The sequence below is a fragment of the Haplochromis burtoni genome, unplaced genomic scaffold (genome assembly GCF_018398535.1).
Source record: "Haplochromis burtoni strain Fernald_Lab_line unplaced genomic scaffold, NCSU_Asbu1 Contig_209, whole genome shotgun sequence".
NCBI lineage: Eukaryota > Metazoa > Chordata > Actinopteri > Cichliformes > Cichlidae > Haplochromis > Haplochromis burtoni.
This window is the reverse complement of record NW_024582570.1, coordinates 1076678-1100896: the sequence shown is the minus strand read 5'-3', so window position 1 is coordinate 1100896 and position 24219 is coordinate 1076678. Positions and strand designations below refer to the sequence as shown.

Below are 24219 nucleotides of genomic sequence, written 5' to 3'. Positions count from 1 at the left end.
CCTTTGCTGACATTCAGGGTGTGGTGGAATAATCAGTTTTGCTTAGGAGGTTCCTGCCTGAGTGACATCACCCAGAAGCATCTATGTGACAACATTGTAAAGTCAAAATTTCTAAATACTGAGGAAACTTTCCTCATTACTTCCTTTATTACCTCCTTTCAGCATATAATTCCTGGTATAGTTGGATGGGTTTGTAAAAAATAGGCTCCTTCTTCACATATTTCCCTTTTCCCATGAAATTTTCTATCACGATTATAGTAAATTTCATGCAGTCTTAATCTTCTTTAACAGGAAATGGTGCGGTGAAACGAATTTTATTAATGAGGATGTCCAGTAAACTGTGCCAGTGAGTCAGCTTACAATGTACCTCTGTACAGTCTAATGGAACAGATCTAAAAGAAATGCAGTTATTATACACATTAAAATCAGTTTGTCCCTAGCATATTTAAATTAATCAAACCTTGATCTAAATTGTTCTTTTCTGTGTGACCGGTCCTGCCGAGTTTGTTAGTAGATTTGAATGACTGATCTGGCAGACTACATTTTGTAGTGAAGTGAAATAGCGAGGAAGAGGTCAAATATGGGTGGTTCCACTCTGCGTAAGTCTCCATTATGACCACTGGAGGTCTCCCTCCAAATAAACAAAGAAGAGTTGTGTTTGCATTTGCTGTTTCAGTGTTAAAGCATCTACACAACGCTGAACGTGCTTCATTTTTTTTCTTCTTCTCATCGAGGCACCACCTAAATTCGACACCGCTCCTGTTTGGCCAAGCGCGCTCTGACGCCCTGCGAATTTACTTCAGTTCGTCCGGCCACAGTCTCTGGGCTACTTTCTATGCAAGACTGCTGGAGGATTTTAGGGGTTGATCAGGCGTCGGAGCAAAATAGGTTAAACTTAAATGACCTCCGATCACGAAATGATCAGACAGCGTGTGAAAGCGCTTCTGGACAAACCTGGGAATGGGAACTGTGCCGACTGTGGAGCTGCAGGTAGGCTGGAGGAGTGGAGTCACTCTCAGATGCTGGACATCCAGTTTTAAGAGTGTTCATACATTCTGTGGCAATCCCAACTGAGACACACGAACGTAACTGCTTTAGTTTCTCTTCTCGGGCAGTTATGACACCTGTGCGATAGTTGACACAATGAAGATTTTCACACTGATGCAATACGTTTGAGTTCTGATAAAAAAAACAACAACAACAACCAATACTGTCAGTCGGAGGTTTTCAGTAGTTTCAGTAAAAAATTTTTTTTATTATTATTATTTTTTACTGTTCATGCTAAGTAGCCAAATAGGTGTTTATGTACGTGGTTGGTTTTGTTCTTCAGCTTGCAGACATGTGGTCACACACCCTGAGGAACACACCTAGTTGTTTAACATTAATCAAATCTGCAGCTCAGTATATGAGAGCATGCATGCATTTTCAAAAAGGTGTTGCTTGTGAAATTTACTTTCACTTATCTACTCTGCAGCCTTCAAGATTCTCTTGTGTGGAAGGCGACAAGCACATGAGAGCATCATATTAAAATACCAGTAATAAACACGGCTGCAGTTCTCTTGGAGTCCTTTCTTTCAGCTCTAAGTTTTGAACACACTCATACATTTTTAAATATATTTTTAGGCTCTACACTTTCTGTGTAGAATGACTTCAGTGTTAGACCGAGAGGGTGAGTCGGCGTGGGACTTGCTAACCACGCGGCAGAATCTTGTCTCAGTGTTACAGATACACTGTTTCGCATGTGCACAGTTTTTAAATTATGCTCGAGGAAGTAATCGAGCTCTTTGTTCTCATGCTCTCTTGCATGTGTGCGGCTTTGCCTTCCTCAGAGACGGTTTAAAGGCTGCTGAATGCTGACACCAATTTTGTTACCCCAGTTCTGCGGTTCAGTTACAAAATAACCACAATGGCAGGTATAATATAGCCTCACGCTGGTCAGTGCAATGACGCTAAAAATTAAACTTCGAAATATATCTGCATCTCCTCACACCTTCACTGTATTATAACCCTGCTCAGCGTTTGTTCTCTGTACTAAATTTAAAAACATTTAGTGCAGCTTGTCATACTGCATGAGTTAAAAAAAAAAAGGAAGAGTGTGTGGTATACATAAAACTCTGTGAAGTTTTTTCTTTCCCTGCTTTTCAACTTTTAAACCTTTGCTTAAGCATTCATGTTAAAGGTGAATGTGATGTGTATTTATGTATCTATTCCTGCATACAGACGCTTATTAAAAACACGGGGTCTTGATATAAATACTGAAGATTTAGGCTGCCTAAATTTAGGTCCTAGAAACAAGCTTATTGCGCACTAGTAACTTCCTGTGTATACTATAGTGAGCATATGTGGAAATCTATTTATGCTGTGCGCTGATCATCTGCTTATGTTAAAGACGAAGAGGCAGAATGACCGAGAAACAATCAAGCTTTTATCGTTAGCTTGTCTTAATCTTGTTATGCTTCTCCCTGTGCTGATTTCTGTTCTTTCTCAGGCGACATTTGTAACATATTTGTGTTTATTTGAAATCTTAATCAACTACAGCAATGGTTGTTCTATTTGCCTGTGATAACCACTTTTCCCAGTTACTATTTGGAACCATTAGTGTCTGTCAGGAATTTTTCAGTGTGGCAGTTACGTAAGGTAAAATATTTTGTGTGTGTGTGTGGTCATTGTGGTATAACCCACGCTACACGGGCAGTTGGAGCAACACTGCATAAAGTTACAACAGTCATATACCTCTTTATCCTGCATTACAGGCCCAGAGTGGGCATCGTACACCCTTGGCGTGTTTGTGTGTCACAGCTGCTCAGGCCTCCATCGAAACATTGCTCAGATCAGCAAGGTCAAATCTCTTATTCTGGATCCCTGGACCCCTTCTGAGTTGGAGGTGAGAAACCCAGTAGGAGATCCTCTAGTAAGTGGGGATCAGCAATCAGGCTTGAAATCACATCTGCACCCATCTCTCTCAAGCATCTATGAGCAGCTATCTTTCTGTCTCCCACACTTCCCCCTGCATCTCTGCTTGAAAAAATAATAAAGGTCATCTATATGAATTAAGCTTGGACTAAAAGAAATGGGCCAGCAGCTGACGGACACAACCAGCTTCTTTGTGTACTTATGCAAAGGCGTGTCTGTGTATACTTCTCCGCGTGCTGAGCAGCGTCCTCAATTTTAAATACGAAGACACAAAAGTGCAGCAGTCAAACTTTGGGCAAAGAGTCAGCCAAACTAACACTGAGCTCCAAACACAGCATTTTGAATATCTACAGAAAGCTGTGAACACAAACAGATATTCCTTATAGAGTGAATGTTTTTTCCCCTCCTCCACAGTTTATGGACTCTGTTGGTAACAATGCTGCCAAAGCCATATATGAACAGCTAGTTCCTGCCTTTTACTACTGCCCCACCTTCAAGGATTGCACGTAAGTAATCCATCCTCTTTTGTTCCACTTTATGTTTGAGTCACCTCTAAATACGCAGTCAAAATATAAAGAAAGTACACCCTCTTTCACTTCAAAGGTTTTACACATTAGTACATAATAAAAAATATTATGTTCCTCAGCAAATCTTGAAATTTGGTAAATACAACCTCAGACAAGCTACAATACACGACATACTGCACTGTGCCATTGTATATTTAACAAAGATTAAGCCAAATTGCAGAAGCCGTGTGAAAGTATAACCTTAGGGATTGAGAGGGAAGGTAGCACACAGGTTCTACTAATCAAATGAACTTGATTGATTGATCATCAGTAAGTGTGAGCACCTCAAACAAAGAAGTTTTGGCAGCTTGTTGTTCTGGATCATTCACATACGCACTGACACAATGCCCAAGATGAAAGGCATTTGCAGTGATGTTATAGAAGCAATTGTTGCTGCCCACTAGTCTGGAAAGGGTTATGAGGTCATTTTCCAACAATTTCAAGTCCATCTTCCTAGAGTGAGAAAGATTCTTCACAAGTGGAAAACATTGTAAGACCTCTTGCCAACCATGTTAAATGTTAAAGTACATGACAGTAGAAAATTAGAAAAACAAAAGAAATATGGCACTTTAGAAGGGTCGCCTTGATGCTGCCTTCATGGCTTATGTTTGCAAAGTTGCATCTGAGCATACCAGAAATCTTCCTGAACAATGCCTTTTGGACAGATGAAACCAAAAGTCAAAAGTCTGGCCATAATGCCAAGAACTATGTTTGGTAAAAAAAATAAACGCAGCACCTCAGCACAAACACACCAAACCAACAGTCGAGCACAGTGACAAAGGGGTGATGATGATCATTTTAACACAGGCTAAGGACCAGATTATTTTTTATTATGTCTTGATATGTAAAACCTTTAAATTGAAAGAAGGTTTCCTTTTTCTTATTATGACTGCAACATGGATAAGCACAAAGCAGTGGGATATGACAGAAACTGTTTTTGTTTTTAGTAATAAGTATTGAAAACTATTAACACTAGTAAATTTCTCTCTATATATACTCTAAATTAATTGTTATTTTATGCAGTAAATATTAGCAATGGTGCCTTTAAGCCTGCAGCTGTTGGGAAAATGGATGTCTTCATTAACAAGTGGTTTTGGTTTGGCAGGATGACATTGATAAGAATGCCCAGTTCCTGTAGTATGAACAGGAAGCAGCAATTCAGCACGAGGGTTTCTTCTTAACTGTTCAGCGATATAAATAACAATTTTGAACAGCACCACAGTGACCTGTCATGTCAGAAAGTCTAAACGGGCATGTGTTGTGTTTTGGAGGGGTGACTGATGAGTGAAGAAAATAGGGATGAAAAAGGCAGATCCATTTACTACAGTGAAGAGCTGTACACACAGTAATACCGCAGCAGGTTGAACATACTGAGAAGATGCATACAAGTGCAATTATTATGATTATTATTATTAAGGGAACCAAAAAATACAGAAAATGGGAAAAAAGGAGAAGAATATGATGCTAAAGAACATCACACACCATCTAATCGTTATTATGTTTGAAACAGGACAAGGGAGACACAAATGATAATTACAAGATGATGAGGTTGTATTTGATAGATGTTTGCACAAAATGAATCCCCGAGGGTCGGCATCTGCGCAAGTTAATGAGATGTTTACAACAAATTAGCTGAGGCATGAAGTAAACATCAAACCCAGGCAGAGCTGAGTGTCTAACAGCCTCCGTTCTGCAGGGTCCTGCGGGATCAGTGGATCCGAGCCAAGTACGAGAGGAAGGAGTTTTTGTGCGTGGAAAAGCAGGAACCCTACTCGGCAGGTAAGAATACAACATACCTGTGCACAGTTATATGCATATAGTTATACCCTTTTACATGACCAAAAGAAGATGTATTTCTGCGTCTTACGCTGCACCACCCATTCAGTGTTGATTGAATCAGCGAGAAAGCGTCATCTATTAACCCAAACAAGGATCGAGGACAGAAAACGCGCCACTTTACCGCCTCCACTTCAAGTAATAATTCAGGATTTTGGGAATAAAGAAAATAATTGAAGGGCATAAAAACAGAAATGAGATATATCAGCTTAATTGGTGAGATGTTGGCAGGTGCAGTTGTTGCAGGAGGTGCTATGTGACTTGGTAATGGCATCAAAGGGTGTAATAGGAAATAAATAGTCATGGTCCACCAGGCACCATCACCCAGTGCTCATTTACATAGCCCAGCCCAAATAGTCAGCTGTTTAGAGATAGATGGTGTGTCAGCATGGCTTATGTTGCAGAGACAATGAGGGTTTGTCATCAAGTGAAGAAAACGGTCTTTTTCTGCCCTACAGATCCTTTTTATTCTCGTTTCTCACTAATTACCAAAACACCCTTTTCTCATTTTAGTTTATCTAAACTCAAACTTAATGTGTGAACACTTATCCATGCCTTTTGTGCTGAATCATGTCCCTTTCATAATGGACGTCTGGCTAATTGCCCAATGCAGTCTCATAAGAGACAAAGAAGCACCAGTGGAAACCAGACTCAGTTAATCAATAACGGACGCCTCTGCCACTGACTGGCAATGAGTGTGCAAATGCCAAGACTGGACTACTATGAGTCTGCCTGTTATGACTATTGTGATTTTCGCATGCACGAATGTATGACACAGCTAAGATTATGATGCGAAGATTATGTAGCGTTTCCAAAACAATCTTCTCTTATTCACTTCTCTGAATAATATGGACACACCCTCATTAGTGGACGTTACATTTAGAGTTCTCATTTCATATAGTCAGTATCGTCTGTTGAGTTGCACAATGGCCATGATTGTAAAATGAGGTGCATTGCATCGCTGGGTGTGTTGCAGAAAATCCCTATGCTGTTTAAATCATGGCATAAAAATTGCTTTTTTTCTACAGTCGTAAGGGCAGTATGCAGTCGATTCAGAAAACCTAAATAAAATAGCAAACAGAAAATGTATTTGAATTGAATCCATGCTAAAAGCAATAAAATGCACTTTAAGATATTTAAAGCAGATGATATATTTAACACCGATGACAGGAGAAACTTTATTTATATAAAAACAAAACTCCAGTTATTCGATTGTTATCTTTATACATCTTTATTCTTTCTAACCAATGTCTGAACTGTTGGTAACTATTTCTTTATATATTGTTTTAAGACCTTTATACACAGTGCATGTATGGTTTTCACCAAACTCGGTGCCAAAAAGATAGGCGTAGTTGTATTAATGACAATAAATTATTATTTATTTTAATATTTACAACTTTTTTGGACACTGTATGAAATGTTTAGATACAGAATATAAGTGCTGAAAATGGGCAAAAAGTTGAGGTTAATGTGTGAATAGTTAACCTGGCACTCTTTGAGATAAATGATTTAGTAGAACGGAGTAATTTGAAGTATTTTTATTGTGATTAGACCTTTTTTTCCAGAGCAGGCTGTCTTGTTTTGCAGGGCAATGGGGATCTTGTGTTGTGGGTTTATACCTATTCATAGGATCTTATTTAAAAGAGCCACACATAAAGGATAGGCCTACCCCACAATGTTACAATGCTGCTAAGTTCTGAGAAATCCACTCTTCTCTTTAGCAACTACTCAGAGTTGAGCAAAGTCTGAGGAAATGGGAAGCTGTCAGACGTGTGTATATGTTACCCAGATAAGAAATGATGGTCACAAACCATACATACTATCAAGCTTGAAAGACTGCTTCCCCTGGTAACGTCTGTTTGGAAAACAGGAAACAAGGCAAGTTAAATTTTGTTCAACCCGACAGAAAGCAGTTTAAAAAAAAATTGTACATTATATAATACAATACTTTGTTACTCAAAACCACACCTTCAGAAGGTGTGTGTGTGCGATTGTGTCTTAGAATTTGTAGTAGCGCAGCATCACAGATGGTAGGTTCACATGCTGTAGTCCACATGATGAGGAAGCAGAATGTGATGGGTAAAATCAACACAGTTCCCTTTTAACTAAGTCGTATGAGGTTGTCACTGGGTGTCTCTGAGGAACCTCGTGCATTTTAAAATTAGCATAAAGCTTAAGATTTGTTTTTGTTGTGCGCCAATATACAATCTGAAGTGTATTGTGCGTTGTATTGTTAGTGCTGCAGAGTAGATGTGCAAGGCAAGCAGGAAGGTTTGTAACTAATTGCTCTGGTCTCGTGTTAGTCAGGTCAGCTGAACATATTTAAAATGTAGACTGCAGATTTGAGTCTGGGCTAAGATCCTGGCACACATATGGATGTTTGCATGCAGAAACTAAAAGTCTTCTCAGTTGCAGGTAGAGAATATAAAACCCTGTTATCATAGTCTCATGACAGTCAAACTTTGTCTCTCTGTCAATGCTCCCTTGTGTTGTGCTGTGCAGAGGTTTAGAGCATGTGAATATGCGTGCCTGCCGTGGAGGAAGAATGCCCTCTTTTGTGCATGAGCATTGTATACATCAGCGCACATAGATTTTATGCCAAAACATGCAGTATTCATCTGTGCAGGATCTGGAGAGAGACGGACACTGCCATCCGAAACTCCCTTTGCTCTTCCAAGTGTTTGCAAATCTTTAACTTTCTGTTATCTCAGTGAATCATTTCTCTTCTTCTCCTCTATTCTGTCGTTGTGGAAGGTTTGACCCCATCCCAGAGGTGGAAGAAAACAGGTTCAGGTTCATAAATTATTGATGAAGCTATTGCTCAGCCACAGCAATAGGTTCTATTTGTGACTCAAAATGCATATTTAAGTAGGAAAGTGAAGAAAGATGCAGGTGTACCATAATTCTAGGTACTGTAATTTACTGTATAAATTTCTGGCACATCCTCCTCTTATTTTGAAGCCTCTGGCCTCTATAGCAATGTATTTAACCTCATGCAGCAGCAGCAATTAACTGAGGTGCTTTTTTTTTTTTTTTTTTGGTACAGTTTCTTGCGGGGGAAGTAGTTTTCGTTGTTTCTGACGAATCAATGTAATATATTACTAGGAACACATGCAGCTATTCATATCCAGTCAGATTTCCATTTAATTTTGATTAACCCTTGTATGGTGTTCGGGTCTGTGAGACCCATGTTCAGTTTTTTTCAAAAGAAAAATTAAACAATTAATTATTTTTTCACGTGTAAATGTGTTGTGTCTTTCCACTCACTCCACTTGATTATAACTGATTTATTTATAACATTTTATATAAAAGAAAAACGAGAAGCACATTAATTCATAAATGTGATCTAACAAAGGTAAAGGGAAAAAATTAACCATGTTTGCTGTTCATATGTCTTGTAATTGGGATGAAGTAAACATCTGTTGAGTAATTGAACATAAAATTGTTTGATAGTGTTAATTTGGAAAGCCAAAACTCTAGCGGGTCCACCAGACCCATGAACACTGGCTGAGTAACAAAAATACGAACACCACACAAGGGTTAAGACCATTTGCTCACGTAGTATGCACCCTTAAACACTTGGCTGCCTAATTAGCCTTTTGAGTGCTAAATGTAAAAATGGGGAAACTTTGTAGTTCACGTGTGACTATGGCGATTGCGTTGTAGCATCACAGTGTCGGTAGAGTAACAGCTGAGGAACAATACCCAAGTGTTTTTTGATTTCGTATCAACTTCAGCATCAGGATCTAGCTCTCTGTTATTTGGGTGCATTTTATATTTCCGTAGTGTTTCAGTTTTAATTGTCTGTATGAGAATAATGTTATTACGGTTTTGTGTGTGGCCATGGTCAAGAATAGGACCATCTACTACTGTGTGTGTGTCTATGTGTTTGTGGGGAGGAGAAAATAGGCGAATGATTGACATGATTATTTAGGTATGACTAAAAATAAGTGGAGTCATTCACTGCTCCCGATTGTTCAGTTACAGCTATGAAACAAACGTGCTTAGTGTGTGTGCTAGCATATTTGTTTCAGTCATTTTCAGGCTTGTAGATCAGTAGAAGCTTAATTATTTATGTATAGTAAAAGCCATTACTGAGGTTCTTAGAACAGTGGTCACAAATACTAAAAGGGTACACACACAAGCACAAGGTCATCAGTATGTCTTTCAGTGGCCTCCACCAATGTTGTTACTGGTTAGCTCTTCAAGCGATTGTGTAATAGGCGTTTAATTCACCGGATGAGTAACCACAAGACGTGGTTGTGCAATAATATAACTTATGTTTTCTTTAGCATTTGGATTAGTTTAAACCTATTTAGCAAGACAATGTGGGTTTAGGGATTTCCGTACTTGCTTTCTGGAATTAAAGTGTCAGCCATGAGTGTAAGGCGGCATGAGTCAATTTTTTTTTTCAATGGCAAGTGGATATAAAAGCTTTGTGTATTGTGCAATTGCTGCAACTCTTCAGAACAATTTCTGTCTAAATATATCAAAATAGTAGGAGTTAACCTGGCAAAGCAAATTAAACCATATAATTTTAGATTTTATTTGAAACATAGCATGAACATAAGCGATGGGAACTGAACACTGAACAGGGTCAGAAACAAAGGTCCAAAACAAATGCCAATGCTACAGTATATGCAGAGAGGCTATCATTGTTTTATAATGTAAATGGATCAGCCTTAAAAGTGACAGTTTTCTTCTTGCTCTAAATCACCCAGTGCACATTTATCTATCTGATTATCAAGTTAATAACAGTTTGTTTATTTGTGGACATTTCTTAGATGTGTGTCTGAGATTAATAAAAGTTGTTTTACTTTCACCCCCAACCTGTGTTTCTCTCCTCCTGGCAGGCTACAGAGAAGGGTTTCTGTGGAAACGTGGCAGAGACAATGGACAATACCTAAGCCGAAAATTTATTCTGTCCGAGCGAGAGGGCGTGCTTAAATACTTTAACAAGCATGACGTGAGTTCTGTCTGTTTTGCTTACACTCTATCACTTCATACACTTCATCCTGATTTTTCTCTTTGTAATATATGAAGTTGTATAAATAAGGAGCCTGTGTGTTTTGGCAAATGTGGTTATCTCCTAGTCTACAATTGGTTAATAATGTGCAAAAACAGCCTTGATAATGGCGAGAATGTTTAACAAAAAGTCTTTACTTTCTGCAGGCCAAAGAGCCTAAAGCGATTATGAAGATCAATACTTTGAATGCCACTTTCCAGCCATCCAAAATGGGCACTGCCCATGGCCTGCAGATAACCTACTTAAAGGACAACAGCACTAGGAATGTCTTTGTTTACCACGAGGATGGAAAGGTGAGCTGACACGCCCCGTTTGGTGTTTCAGATGGGAAATCGTGAGCTTGGGAAAGTTAATGTGTCCCTCTAGAGGAAAAGGTTGGCAATTACAATTCAACATGTAACAAATTTACTTTGGTAAGAGCATCACAGGGATCTGTTTAATTAAAAATAGTGACCAATATATTTGCCAATAGCTTAGTTTCAGATGGTTTTCTTACAAAGCATTTTTAAGAAGTTACCTTGTTGGTGGAGTTAATTGGGGATGGGACCAATGGTTTAAATGACATGATAATGTGTAACTTAGCCATTATACTTCCTTATGTCCTTCTCTTAAGGAAATAGTGGACTGGTTCAATGGCATCAGAGCAGCTCGATTGCGCTACCTGCAGGTGGCTTTTCCTCTAGCTCTAAACTCTGAGGTGAGTAAGTGCTCTCACGTATGGGCTCCTGCATGAAGGCAGCTACAACTAAGGTGGCTGAAGACAAGTTTTTCCTTTTCTTTTGAACTTGTCATTATGAAGGTAATATTGCACACAATAATGGCATCTTTTGTGCTTCAATCTGGTTGCTGTACTCATGATTTAAGCTCATGTAGAGGTTTAATTTAAACCTTTTGCAGGTGTTTTTAACTTCAGTACAGCTCGGTAAACTATTTATTTCTAAAATGTCAAATTCAATTCAATTCAGTTTTATTTATGTAAAACACTAAATCACAACAACTTCTCAATGTGGTTTAACTGTAAACCAGTAGTCAGTTTAATATAAGCATGCGCACATATACAGTTAAAAAAGAAACGAACAACAAATCAAATGTTTTCCTGAAATGATTAAGTATGTTTCTTTTTCTTTGTGCAGCTGCTGCCAAAGGTAACCAGAAACTACCTAAAAGAGGGCTACATGGAGAAGACTGGTCCAAAGGTGATTTTGTTTTGTGTAGAAAAATTGCCGAGAGGAGAAAAATAAAAGAAAAAAAATCACAGTGATGCCGTCAAGATGACTTCGATGTCTTGTTTTCTGTCCTGCAGCACACAGAGGGCTTCAAGAAGAGGTGGTTTACGATGGATGACAGGAGGCTCTTGTATTTCAAGGATCCACTGGTAGTAAAGTTTCACCAGTAAAACATATGAAAAGAATTTTAGTTACACACTGTGACCAGCAGATGGTGCTGTGATGTTTCTCTACAGTCAATTCTTGTTTTTAAGAGACCATGACCCAGAACTTGTGCAAGTAGCCTTTAGCACAGCACCTTTGATTTTATTCACACGTTTTGTGTGTTTTTATACTTTAATGAAGCAATTTCCATATCCATTAACTCTTCTGAATTTAAGTTTGATTCAGGTACATAAAACTACATTACATACATTAAAACTGCTTCTCTCTCTGCTTGTAGGATGCCTATGCACGTGGTGAGGTCTTCATCGGTAGTCAGGAAAATGGCTACATTGTGCTTCCCAACCTCCCTTCCACTATCCAGGGTTACCATTGGCCATTTGGAATAACAATAGTGACCCCAGATAGGAAGTTCCTCTTTGCATGTGAGACCGAAGTGGAGCAGAAAGAATGGATCACTGCTTTCCTTACAGTTATTAACAGACCAATGCTGCCTCAGGAGTATGCAGGTTAAAATAAAAAAAAATTACAAAACACATACAGTGCTGTGCAAAAGTCTCGAGCCACCCCTCATTTTTTAATATTTTGCTAGGAAATGTGCAAAGATACAAAAAAGTGCTGTGTAAATAGTTATCAGGAATTGTTCTCAATGCTTCTTTAAGGATGTTCAAAGCTCTTCTTTGGATGTTGGCTGGCTTTTGTTCCATTCTTTGTTGAGATGATCTCACACTGATTCAGTAACGTTGACCTCCGGGCTCTGGGGAGGCCAATCCATGGCTGATACTGTCCCATTGTGTGTTTTCTATCAAAGGTATGCTTTTACTGCACTTGCAGTGAAAAATGAAGCTGCTGCCAATCTGACAATTTCTAGATAGTATTGCACAGGGGATCAAAATCAGATACTTTTCTGTGTTCATAATTCCATCGTCCATCCATCCAAACATCCTTTTCTGCTCATCCTTATTAGGGTTGTGGGTGGACTGGAGCAGGTATAGGGCAAGAGTCAGGGTACACCCTGGACAGATCGCCAATCTGATGCAAGGCTCATATTTCCACCAATTTTGACAAAATCTGACACACAACTGGCTGAAAACCATGACAGAGCTTGGTTGTAGAAACTTACACTGTTGTGTACACTTTTTAGCTCAAAGCTCTTTGGGAATCACCTTATTAGTACATAAATACTATTTTGTACCTGTCAAACGGTGTTATCTTTGGCATTTGTTAAGATTCAACAAAAGAAATGGTAACAAATTTTAAATTGGTTCTAGTCTGTTATGTGCAGAGACAGCACCGGCTCATGTCCTAAATGCCTTATAATGCTTGAAAGAGTAACAGGTTAGTCTTGAATGGTTTAGCGAAACAAAACATAAGATATTCTTCAGGTCAAGAACAAGACCTGGACTTAAAGTGAGTGAAAAAGCAGCTGATGTCAAAAGAAGATCTTTAGAAAGAATGAAACAAAGTCGGGTCCTTGGAAGCAAAATATAAAGAAATAAGGAGTGGCTCAAGACTTTTGCACAATACTGTAAATCGTTTTTTATTACATAGAAGAACGTGCCACTATTTTCTTAACTCATGTGGCTCTATTTTCTTTCTCCTTTTCTACAGTGGAGGCATATTTTAAGCACAAACCGTGATGAGGACGAAGAACTTGGTGCAGGGTGAGGAATATAGAAACTGCCGCTGGAAGAAGAAAAAAACCTTGACATCTTGTAATAGAAGCACTTACGAAAACTGAAGGCTCACATAGAAAACAGCCTCACGGTGACACAGCTTTGATTATTTGGCATTCCAGCAGTTACCCTTTTGTCTCTGCCCGTCGTCTTCGTCAGCCTCACCTACATGATGTGCCAGACACGTTTCGTGGGGAGCCATGAATGTTAGCTAACTCATGTGCTATGTGGTCTGACTTACTTTCATACTTGAAACAGGACATTTACACTGAATGTGCAGATGTGTGTGTGTGTCTGTGAACTTGGAGTTAGAACGGCTGCTGCTCACGAGATTTCAGTGTAGTGTTCTGTCATCAGTAACAAGATTACATTTCAGATGTATGAACTGCAAACTTCTGACCAGTTATATGCAGACCAAAACAGATTTATCTGACATAAAACTGCATGTTAACATCATTAAGGTGGTATACATACATTATTTTATATTAGACTTTCTGTAAAAATGTGTAATTCTGAATGTATTTATTTTTTTAAAACTGTCTAATTTTCTATGTGCCACACAGGTAGAATAAACAATTTTTGCTTTTTTTTGTTAGCACAGATGTAATCATTTAACAACTAGGTACTGCCTAGCCTTACTGCTTCTTCTATATATACACAACTATTTAAATATTTCCTTTATGTCATGAGTTATTATCCAGCAGAGGGAGACATAGGAAAGGCTTTAGACTAAAAAAGGCTCCAGTGGCTTAACTTCATCAAACCAGTGATTGCTGGTCTACACTTTAAGTGATTTGTGAAAGCAGCCCTAGGAGAAAGGCACAACAAGGTTTGAGCACTACTTTCATTGGACTGTCGCACAATTTGTTCAAACCTGAAGAGCTGACGTCAATCAGCGTGAACACGCACATGCTCTCTGCTGCGCTCAGTGATCTGTAATTGCATGCTTTGTATTGTGTAACTGTCTAAGAAGAGAATTTGTGTAAGAGAATATGAAATATGATGTATACATATTTTTTTTATTGTAGTTTTAAGTTACAAGAAAGAAGTTACACACTGAAAGGTAGTAAACCAAATAAACAATACTCTTAACTTCAAGGCTAAAAAAAAGAAACATGGGCATGTACAGTAAGTGCAGTACAGTATGTGGTTTCTGTGACTGAGATGGAGTCTTTCTAAGCAACAGTATATAAAATGTCATCTGTGATTCTTATATTAATTATAAGTTAAATACTGTTAACCGATTAAAGGTGACATACTGCTCAAAATGTTAAGAAAACATGGCACTATATACCCAATTTATATACCAATGTACAGAAAACACATACATGCAGTACTGTGCAAAGGTTTTGAGTCATCGGTCATTTCCTTTTATTCTACTTCCAAAGACCCAGACTTTCTTGTTTTTAAGGTGGTCTTGAGGATTAGTTCTCCAGGTTTTCTGTTATTGTTTTCTGGAGATTGGCTGCATTTTCACCCATTTTCAGTCCAATTCTTGTACCTGACATCACAAAATAGCATTTTGTTGCTTTTTGCTATAGAAAAAATGATTTAAATTATTGAAGCATTTAAAAAGGCACAAACTAATGCAACTCAAAGGATGAAGGCAAAAGGCTTTTTAAAAATTGTATCTTTAGCTTCGATGTTACTGTTGCAAAAACACATCAGTTGTTCCCATTTCTTTAGTTGAATCCAAAAATGCCAAAGATAAACAAAGATGGGCATAAAAATATTATTTTTGCATCAACAAGATTGAGTTGATTTCTCAAGCGCTATAGCTGAAAACCTAGCTTATCTCAGTATAGTGTGCAGATGTCCTTAAAAAATACTGGGGAAACTGGACAAGTAGAAGAAGAAGCAGATGAACAGTATCTGAAGGTCAGGGTGGTGATATCATATTATCTAACAAATGGACTGAAAATCAGGTTTGAAGTGATGAATGCAAATTTGAAATTTTTGGTTAAATTGATTAATATGTGTTAAGGAGGTCAAGAGATAACAGTGAGTATCTACAGCCAAGTGTAAAACATGGTGGAGGCTCTGTCATTGTCTGATGCTGCATATAAGTCAGGGGTGTTGGCTTCAGGTTTTAGCATGGAAATGATCCCAAACACACTGTCAAGACTGGAGGTCAACTTTACTGAAGCAGTGAGGGATCATCTTGACAAAAAACAGAACAAAAGGCATCCAACATCCAAAGAAGAGCTTCAAATGTCCTTCAAGACCCCTAAAGAACTATTCCCAATGATTATCTAAAGATATTTCAAGCTTGTTAGAATTCTATGATCTCTGTGTTTGACTTATATACAGTATTTCAATGTATGTTTGCACGTTTCGATAAATCACTGCAGCTATTTCCCTGCAAAATATAAAGAAATGAGAGGTGGCTCAAAACTCAGCATTTAAATACACTGTCATGGATTACAAAAAACAAAAACAAACAAAAAAGAAACAAAGAGAGAAATAAAAAAAAATTACATATGTTTCACGTACAATACTTCAGGTCTCTATAGCTCTTTATTTCTCACTTCACTCCCATGCTCTTATTCCTATCTAAAGTGCTGTTCTCTTCTATCCAAACTATTTTACATGCAGAAAAAAATGTAGTATTTACACCATAATGACCAAAAAAAGCCCAATTTTATATTCCTGTATATTGCATACAGTGTGTTTGACTATCTGTTTTTAATAATTTAACAAAAAATACAGATCAGGAACAGTAGTCGCATTACAGCTCTTCAAAACTCAAATGTCTAAATTTGTTTAAACATTATATTAATATGGATTCATATCTGAATGCTGTTAATGCTCATTGTATCCAAAATAGCGACACCCATTTGCTTTTACTAGATTTTTGTGTTAAAATAATACAAATCCCCACCCACTCCCAAATCCACAGCTGAAACAGACTAAATTTATGCTGGTGAGCTAACCCGGCTCCAGGGAGCCTGTTGAATCATTGATTTGACCACAAACTGTACAGAGGACACTTCACTACACATTTACTATTTGAACATTCATCCGTAACATCCGAAGAAAATGACAGTTGCATCTAACACATTAATTATATGCAGAAATTAAACTGCTTTAAAAACATGCATTTTATCTCTGCAACAAACAAAACAAAAAAAACCCTTCAAAATAAAAGAAGGACACCAGGCAACGGTGAAGATAATTGTGTAGCTGCAGTTGAAACAGGGTAATAACTGAGGTGTGCCATCTTTGCCTTTTGCCAATTATAACCTTGGGCTACATTTACAGCTACAGAAGGAGATGGGTGGGGAAAAGCAAGACGCACATACACATGATGCAGGAAGGCAACGAGACTAGTGAGGACAACAGTGAGATTGTGTGTACTGACACAATGACATCTGAAAATGGACGAGCAGAAGGTCGAACGGGTTTATACCTCGCTGGAGCTGACTCCTTTCTGATCACACCAGATATGAACATGTACAGTATGGAAATAAGTGGCACACATACACACACACACACAGAGCCAAAGAGTGACTGGGGCAGGCTTTTAAGACCGGCAGCAGCCAGTGCCCTTCATTTCCTTGTTCACGTACTCATGGAGCTTAAACTTCTCACTGGGATCCTTCATGGACCTGTGCTTCAGCTCCCTGAGGAAAAGGAAGAGGATATTGAGGTAAAGGACCTTTACACACATTAACCTATTTTTGAAAATCCTGTGTTAGTTGACTGGATTGGCTGTCAGTCAACTAACACAGGAGAATCACATTCATACCTATGGACAGATTAGAAAATGCTCAGACTGAAATACTAAAACTGGACTGTGAGAGAAAGCCCATGCAGAAGTCAGAGGTAGGCAAAAAATGTAATATTGTGTAACCACCTGACTTTCTGCCATTCTTTTAGCCAAATAAAGACATAAATAAACACTAGTAAGGGAAAACTATTATTTAAATCTGTACTTCACATCTTTATTGAAACATTTGCAACTTCAAGGAAGCATTTACACGAGTAACAAATCTTTTTGACTCCACATTGACGTCCATGTTTATATGAAAATACTAAATGTTTTAAATTAAAAACCACATTTTATATTCATACATCCTTTATATAATCCCTGACACTTGCAAAGAGAAATATACTTACTTGGCCACAGCAGTGAAAGCCAGCTCTACATTGAGGCCTGACCTGGCGCTGGTCTCCATGAAGGGAACTCCGAATTCCTGCAGAGCCAAAGCAATGAATCTTAATGCAAAGTGCTTTTTTTGTGCTCTCTGTGATGTTTGTACTAAAACCTCAAAAAAAATAATCTTTTCTTTCTTAATTTTTTAAGAAGCAGCTTTGAGCAGAGGAGCTTAAGACACTGGAGAAACATGTTTACAGTCATAATAAACTGCAAACCTGTCCATTAATCTGTTTGCCATTTGTGGCAAACATTCAGCCATGTGCTGCATTGAAACATTGCTAAGGTCTGAACTTCCTAAATTCCATTACTACACCAACAGACGCCTGAATGGTTATAGAAGGTAGGAGCCATTTAGTTTTTACCAAATGAATGTTGCAGCAGAAATCAAGACTCAAACCAGGAAATATTTTTTCCAATCTTCTGCTGTCCAATTTTGGTCAGCCTGTAAAATTTGTAGCCTCAGTTTCCCATTCCAAGTGTAGCCCATCTACTTCAAATTTCGCAATGCCGTCCACTCAGAGATTCTGTTCCGCACACCTTGGTTTTAACAAGTGTTTTTTTCAGTTACTGTTGCCTTCCTATCAGCTCCAAGCAGTCTGGCCATTCTTCTCTGACCTCTGACAAAAACAAGGCATTTTTACCAAGATAGCGCTCACTGGATAGTTTCTCTTTTTCACACCTTTCTCTGTAAACTCGAGAGAGAGCTGTGTGGTAAAATTCCAGTAGATCAGCAGTTTCTGAAAACACACTAACAACCATGCCTCAAAGTTACCTTCCTTTACCGGTCTGATGCTCGGTTTGAACTTTGTCTTGACAATGTCTACATGCCTGAATGTACCGAGTTGCATTAGATATTTGCGTTAATAAGAAACCTCATGAAATGGCCTATAAGTGTATGTATAAAAGGTTAACACAGCAGGATTAAGCTTGAAAGAACAAATTGTGACTGGTGGATAAAAACTGCATAAAAATGTAGTGCCCAGCAGCTTCACACTTGTTCACTTGTAGATAATCCAGCTCGGTGCCATCTCCATGCTTTCCCTCTGCAGGCAAATTTGTATCAGCAAACAGAGATGATAACTGATGTGTCTTTTTCCTTCCAGGCTGAGCCCCGAGTTACTTATTGGCACTTTATTGCTGCCATTTCTAAAAAGAATTGCTTGGCAGTTTACCTTTTTTTTCAGTGCACTTGGTTTTGAGGCAGTGCAAGGATTTGCAGTCGCACTGAAGAAAGAGCTATAAAACTGGGGATGACTGACAGTCGATACATGTTATGCAGAAGCTCATAAAACACGATGTGCCATAAGACACAATTCTACAGAGTAAATACTGACTATCACATTTTTATTATCTATGGGGGAGAAAACACATCCGAGTCTTATCTTCCGTTTCCTAACAGCAGAAGGAAATCTCAGATAAAGAGCTAGAGTGAGAATGCAAACGGATCTCCAGATAATCACACATTTCTGTAATATTTATAATCCTCATGCTTGCCATAAAAATCCAATCAGCCATATAAATCCCTTTGGAAAAGCACATATACAGAAAAATTAATGTCTTCACTGTTTAGAAAAAGATTGGGGCAAAATTTCTGTTTATATTGTGTGGACCTTCAGACTATGACACAGCTAAACAAATCCCCATGCATCTTAGTTCTTCACCTTAGCAAGTCTCTCACCATCTTCTCTCTTCACCACCCTGTCATGAGTGGCATCAGCCTGATGAGACAGGAAAAACAAGGTTACAATCCAGCATCAAGCAACCATCAGCATCAGCGCCAAATATGCTTTCACCAATTGCAGGCTTTTTGCCATATATAAGCCTCGTTCTGATCCGATGGCAGCTAGAAGTCTCGGGATGCTATTAAAAGGCTGTTATGGCATGTTAGGTGACTGAAAGTAGACAGAGCTCTGAGCCAAAGACATCTGTTCTCTGCTTAGAGAGAATGACAGTTCCAGAAAATGTGTTTCGCTAATATTTGCAAATTTGATTGACAGTTATTAGATGTGTGCGCACACAGAATGACTCAGGACTCCTTGGCAGAAGAGATGTTGTATTTCAACTGGACCCTCATGGCTAAATAAAGGATACATAAAAAAAAACAGGTTTTTAAGCAAATGTCACCGATAATCAACTGACTGAGCTTCAAACAGCTTTAGCAAGTAGTTGTGCTTAAGCACAGACATCAGTTGATGCTAAGCATGCGTCTGTTGGAGTAGCAAATTATTACTGATACTTAGAAATACAACGATACTTATTTTTTCTGAATTTTCTTAGATGCAACATTAGAGAACTTTTTTTGTGTGTGTTTTGGTATTTGTCGCTATTAACAAATCCCATGAAAGACAAAATCCAGTTCAAAAATCAAGTGTGCATTATTTTGTCCCTCACTTCCAAGCCCTATTAAAGGCTTTAAACCAAAGGCAAGACCCAACAGTTTCATTGTCAGGTGCTAACTTGATAGTGGAAGAATTTACATTAGGTGCCACAGTAATGGGTGTGTATAAAAATGATGGGACTTCTGTGAGTGTCAGATTGAGTACCTTTAAGCACAAATCAGGTCAGATTATTGCCCAAAGCTGTCCTTTTAAACATGTAACACATGTGTTTAAAGTATTTCCATATGCCCACTCACTGTGTATCCAAAGGGCAATTATCTGTGCCACTATCGTATCCCTGTCAGATGGGTTTTGTACATGTGAGCTGGCAGCTCACTCAGGTAATCTCTAGAAAAGTTCGGTATTGCAACGCATGTGTAAAAAACTGTTACCGCTATGAAAGAATTTCAGTGCCTTGCCTTGTTTCCAAGCAGCATGAGCACTACATCTTGTTGGGCGTATTCGTGGATCTCAGTCAGCCATGCCTGATAAACACAAGAAAAGAAGAGACAAGGATAAATGTGTGGTATGCATATGGAAGGACTCCGAAAAAGCAAACCCTGTCTGGGACTTTGCAAGGACAAGCTCAAACATTAAATCTAATCACAAAGAGTGACAAAAATAAAGGGTAAAGAAAGAGGACAGAGGATCTGGGGAATCGCAATATTTTAAGATTTTAACAAACTGTATAGTAAGATTGTAAAAAATATCATCATCGGTTAAAATCAGCTGCATCGTGGTTTAACTGTAATATGTGCCGTGGGGAGATAGAGTCATCCAGGGGAACAAACAGCCTTTCTTACTGTGTGAGCTTCGACAGCTGCTGAACCGTCCGTTCACTGTTAATGAGCAATTAGTTAGCTCAAACAAACACCTGCTGAAATATTCCCCGCCGTCTCAGCACAATGCCTAATTGTACCCACAGCGAGTTATTCTGCATAAGTTTCTGCAGGTGATCAATCCTTTTTTTGTTTAGTGGTCCCACTCAGACAACTACAGTTAAGTGTGCTGATGACACTGCATTTGTAAAGGAATTTCTCAGCGTCTCTGTGTGCCAGCATATGGCCGAGGGAGACTATAAGCAGGTTTCATGTAAATCCACTATAAACCGTATGTGTCGCCTTGATGTGACTTCTTGGTATGCAACAGTTTTGTTTATTCAAAAATCTGGAACCTAAACGATAAACTTTGTCTCCCCAGTTTTGGATTCAGCTTTTTTGATGTCTTTTAAAAGGAAAACAACTAAAACAAAAATTCAGGTTTTTGGAGAAAAGCAGAGTTTGTTGCAATGCAGTTTATTGAGCTTCTCCTGATAAAAGCAGCGTCACCTAAGAAAAGAAGCAGAAGGAACAGTAAAGCGACAACAAAGTGATCCCGGGACGTCAAACCTTAAGCAAGCAAAGTGAGTGAGAGACAGACGAAGGACAAGCAAAAGACAGAGGGAGACAGGAGCCACTGGCTCCGATTTCTTTGTTACAAAGAAAAAAACCCACAACAAATATATTGTACACAAGCACAGACGATATGTGAATCCTAATCAGTCACAATATGCAGGGACAGCTGACTAATCAGGACAGTCGGGCTGATTGCTGATGGGCTGGTTTATGTTCACCTCTCTTTTGAGATGGATGAGTGGGAAAAATTAGTTCTGACAACTACTTTATTTTTTCCACTATCTCCATTCATCTAACAGCATCATAGTAAATCAGATGAATTCTATCATCTGAGCGATTTCTCATAGGGGCGTTGGAGGAAGATGCTGTCAAATATGCTATGTGAACCGACCTGTTTACCAGAAGACAGATCCCAGTTGCAGCTGGGAATGAGGAAATGTGGATGAAATTTTGTGTTATCAGCTTAGGCTACAAGGCTAGTACAACATTTGATATAATACCAATACATATAACTGAGGTTATTAGCCTAGTTTATTTTGCGCAGCCCAGTAGGTACGAGATGAATCACAGATGGCCTACCATTTTAAGTAAAAAAAAAACTTAATTTAAAGGTTCCAGTAGGATCTATGTGATATTGAATAACTCCCCTATAATAGAATTTTGTGGTAGCTTTGGAGCAGCAGATAAACCCATCTGACACTGCTGATAATGATAAGCATGAAGAGGCCATGACTGAGGGGACAGGTAGCGACTAGTCTATTAAATAATTTGAATTAAGTTATTTATGTCTCGTAAAAATATATACCACACAGAGTATATGTGTTTTAAATTGTATCAAGACATTCAGAATACATCTGGGTAGCCTTCTGCAAACATGAATTGTAGACTATTATGATATGAATTGTTAGAAAAATCAAAAATGATCCCAAATTCCTCCACCATGGAATAAGTAGACCGGTCTTCTCACAATATTTGAGTACTAATCAGGCATAACTCGGCCTTACCGTTGCATTCAGCATGGCAACTACACAACAGCTCCCATCAGGGTTGGGAACTCCCAATATGTTCAGCATGCTTCCCAGTGTGTTCTGCCCACTGACTGTATGACAGCCTTCCTCCGAGGCCTGTCTACTGTGCTGGGGCCAACAAATAAGGCTTGCAATTCTTAAGGCACAGGGTTAAACAGAGTTCACTCACTAAGGCACACGATAAAGGCAGCTACAGTAGTTTTCCCACAGAGGATACATGTAGCATATTAAGTGAACTTCAAATCATATTTAATGAGATTACATCTAGTATATTAAATGAACTTCAAATTATATAAGGTGAGATTATCATATTGAATGAGGCCAACTAAGAATCGTTCCCTCTAGTGTATACCTCATAATTATTCCCATCAGTTTAAGCTACAGTAGTGAAACAGACAGTGGTGAAAATTCACAGGGGAGCCTTCCAACTAGAGCTCATTATAAATAACATGACAGCACTGTCGCCAAAAGTCCTACAAAATGACAGGTAAGACTGGAAGAATGGAAGAAACCATGTTTACTTCAGCAACAATGCTCAAGACTAAGTATACTGGTTAAAAAAGTGTTAATACTGTAACCACCACCCTCTATTATATTTCAGCCTGTTAGATATGCTAATAAACCAGTTACTCATCTCTGACTCCCAGCAATGCCCACATTAGATTCAGTCGCATCATGGCCAGCAGAGCTAAACACACTTGCCTGCTCTGTTAGGTCAATTAACAAATATTAAACGTCAAAGTAAACTAAGCCCCTAAGGGAGGTCAGGTCTCTCCTACTCATTGGATACTTTGCACATTACCATCCTTTGGGGGTAAGGCCCCAAGCAGTTGCCTGCCTCACCTTGTGACCAACGTGCTTCTGGAAATAGAACATGACCAGGCTCACATGCGCAGCTGCATTCAAAAAGATGTGGATTTCACTCTACTGCCATCCCACCATACTGTCCACTTTTTAATATGAGTCAATGATAAACGACTTATATAGAGCTTTTCTACTCTACTGGAGCACTTGTGCTTTATACAGCTTGGCACATTCACACAACCCAATGCCTAAGAGCTTTCTAACTAACATCCACACCCCACTGAACACATCAGAGAGCAACTTGAGGTTCAATATCTTGTCCAAGAAAGCTTTGGCAAGTGGAGCAGCCAGGAACTGAACCACCAACCTTTCAATTAGTAGATAACCAGCTTTATTCCCCTGAGCTATAGGCACCTCAAAAGGGGGTGGAGAACATCTATTGTTCTATTTTTCTAAATCGACTGTCTATACTCAACATTTTTCTGGAATATCCTGACATTGAGTCAAAAGCCAAAAATATCTTAGCTATAATAAACGGACCAAATTTCTTAATCTTTGAATTCAGATGTTGACTTGTTGTTTCTGGAATTTCTTCCCTTCCTTCCCTGATCCCAGATGATCAGCTGTAAGTGGTATTATTGCAAAGTAGAAACATTTAGGAACCACAGCAACACAGCCACAAAAAGAAAGACCATGTAAGATTACAAGTACTGAGGCGTATACTGTGTAAAAGTCCCCAAAGCTCAGTTGACTCAATAACTGTACAGTTCCAAAACTCCACTTGCACTAAGATCAGCACAAAAAAGAAAGAAAGAAAAAAAATAGAAGATTGTGGGCCAGGAGCTTCATGGTACGGCTCTTCGTGGCCAAGCAGCTCCTTTTGGGACATACATAAAAAGAATTAGTCTTACATTTCAAATAGTGTTTTGTGGGAACTGGTAAACTGAGTGAAAGCTATTTAAGCTACATCTGTACACAAAGAAACTACTGAGTAGACTCCCTTTGTTCACCGGTACAGCCTTTGTCATCTCACCAGTTTAATGGGTTGTCT

General features: G+C 38.7%; 2 protein-coding genes across 2 annotated transcripts in view; one reads left to right on the top strand and one right to left on the bottom strand.

Annotated features, from left to right (window-relative positions):
- The first annotated feature begins 10 nt into the window (after nucleotides 1-10).
- LOC102293314 (arf-GAP with dual PH domain-containing protein 1) lies at nucleotides 11-13424 on the top strand. The gene is made up of 11 exons (XM_005936195.2): nucleotides 11-990; nucleotides 2754-2884; nucleotides 3328-3419; nucleotides 5176-5258; nucleotides 10169-10281; nucleotides 10488-10634; nucleotides 10955-11038; nucleotides 11475-11537; nucleotides 11645-11716; nucleotides 12010-12238; nucleotides 13341-13424. The coding sequence occupies exons 1-11, from the start codon at nucleotides 900-902 to the stop codon at nucleotides 13367-13369; spliced, it is 1134 nt and encodes a 377-aa protein (XP_005936257.1). The 5' UTR covers nucleotides 11-899; the 3' UTR covers nucleotides 13370-13424.
- A 664-nt stretch (nucleotides 13425-14088) lies between these two features.
- The window catches only part of LOC102293598 (ras-related protein Rab-26), a 56183-nt gene continuing 46052 nt past the window's right edge, over nucleotides 14089-24219 (bottom strand). The window contains exons 6-9 of the mRNA XM_005936196.3: nucleotides 20362-20427; nucleotides 19226-19282; nucleotides 17525-17601; nucleotides 14089-17028 (exon numbers count right to left, since the gene is read on the bottom strand). Of these exons, the coding sequence (XP_005936258.1) occupies nucleotides 16929-17028; nucleotides 17525-17601; nucleotides 19226-19282; nucleotides 20362-20427 (300 nt within the window). The 3' untranslated portion in view covers nucleotides 14089-16928. The remainder of the gene's footprint in view (nucleotides 17029-17524; nucleotides 17602-19225; nucleotides 19283-20361; nucleotides 20428-24219) is intronic.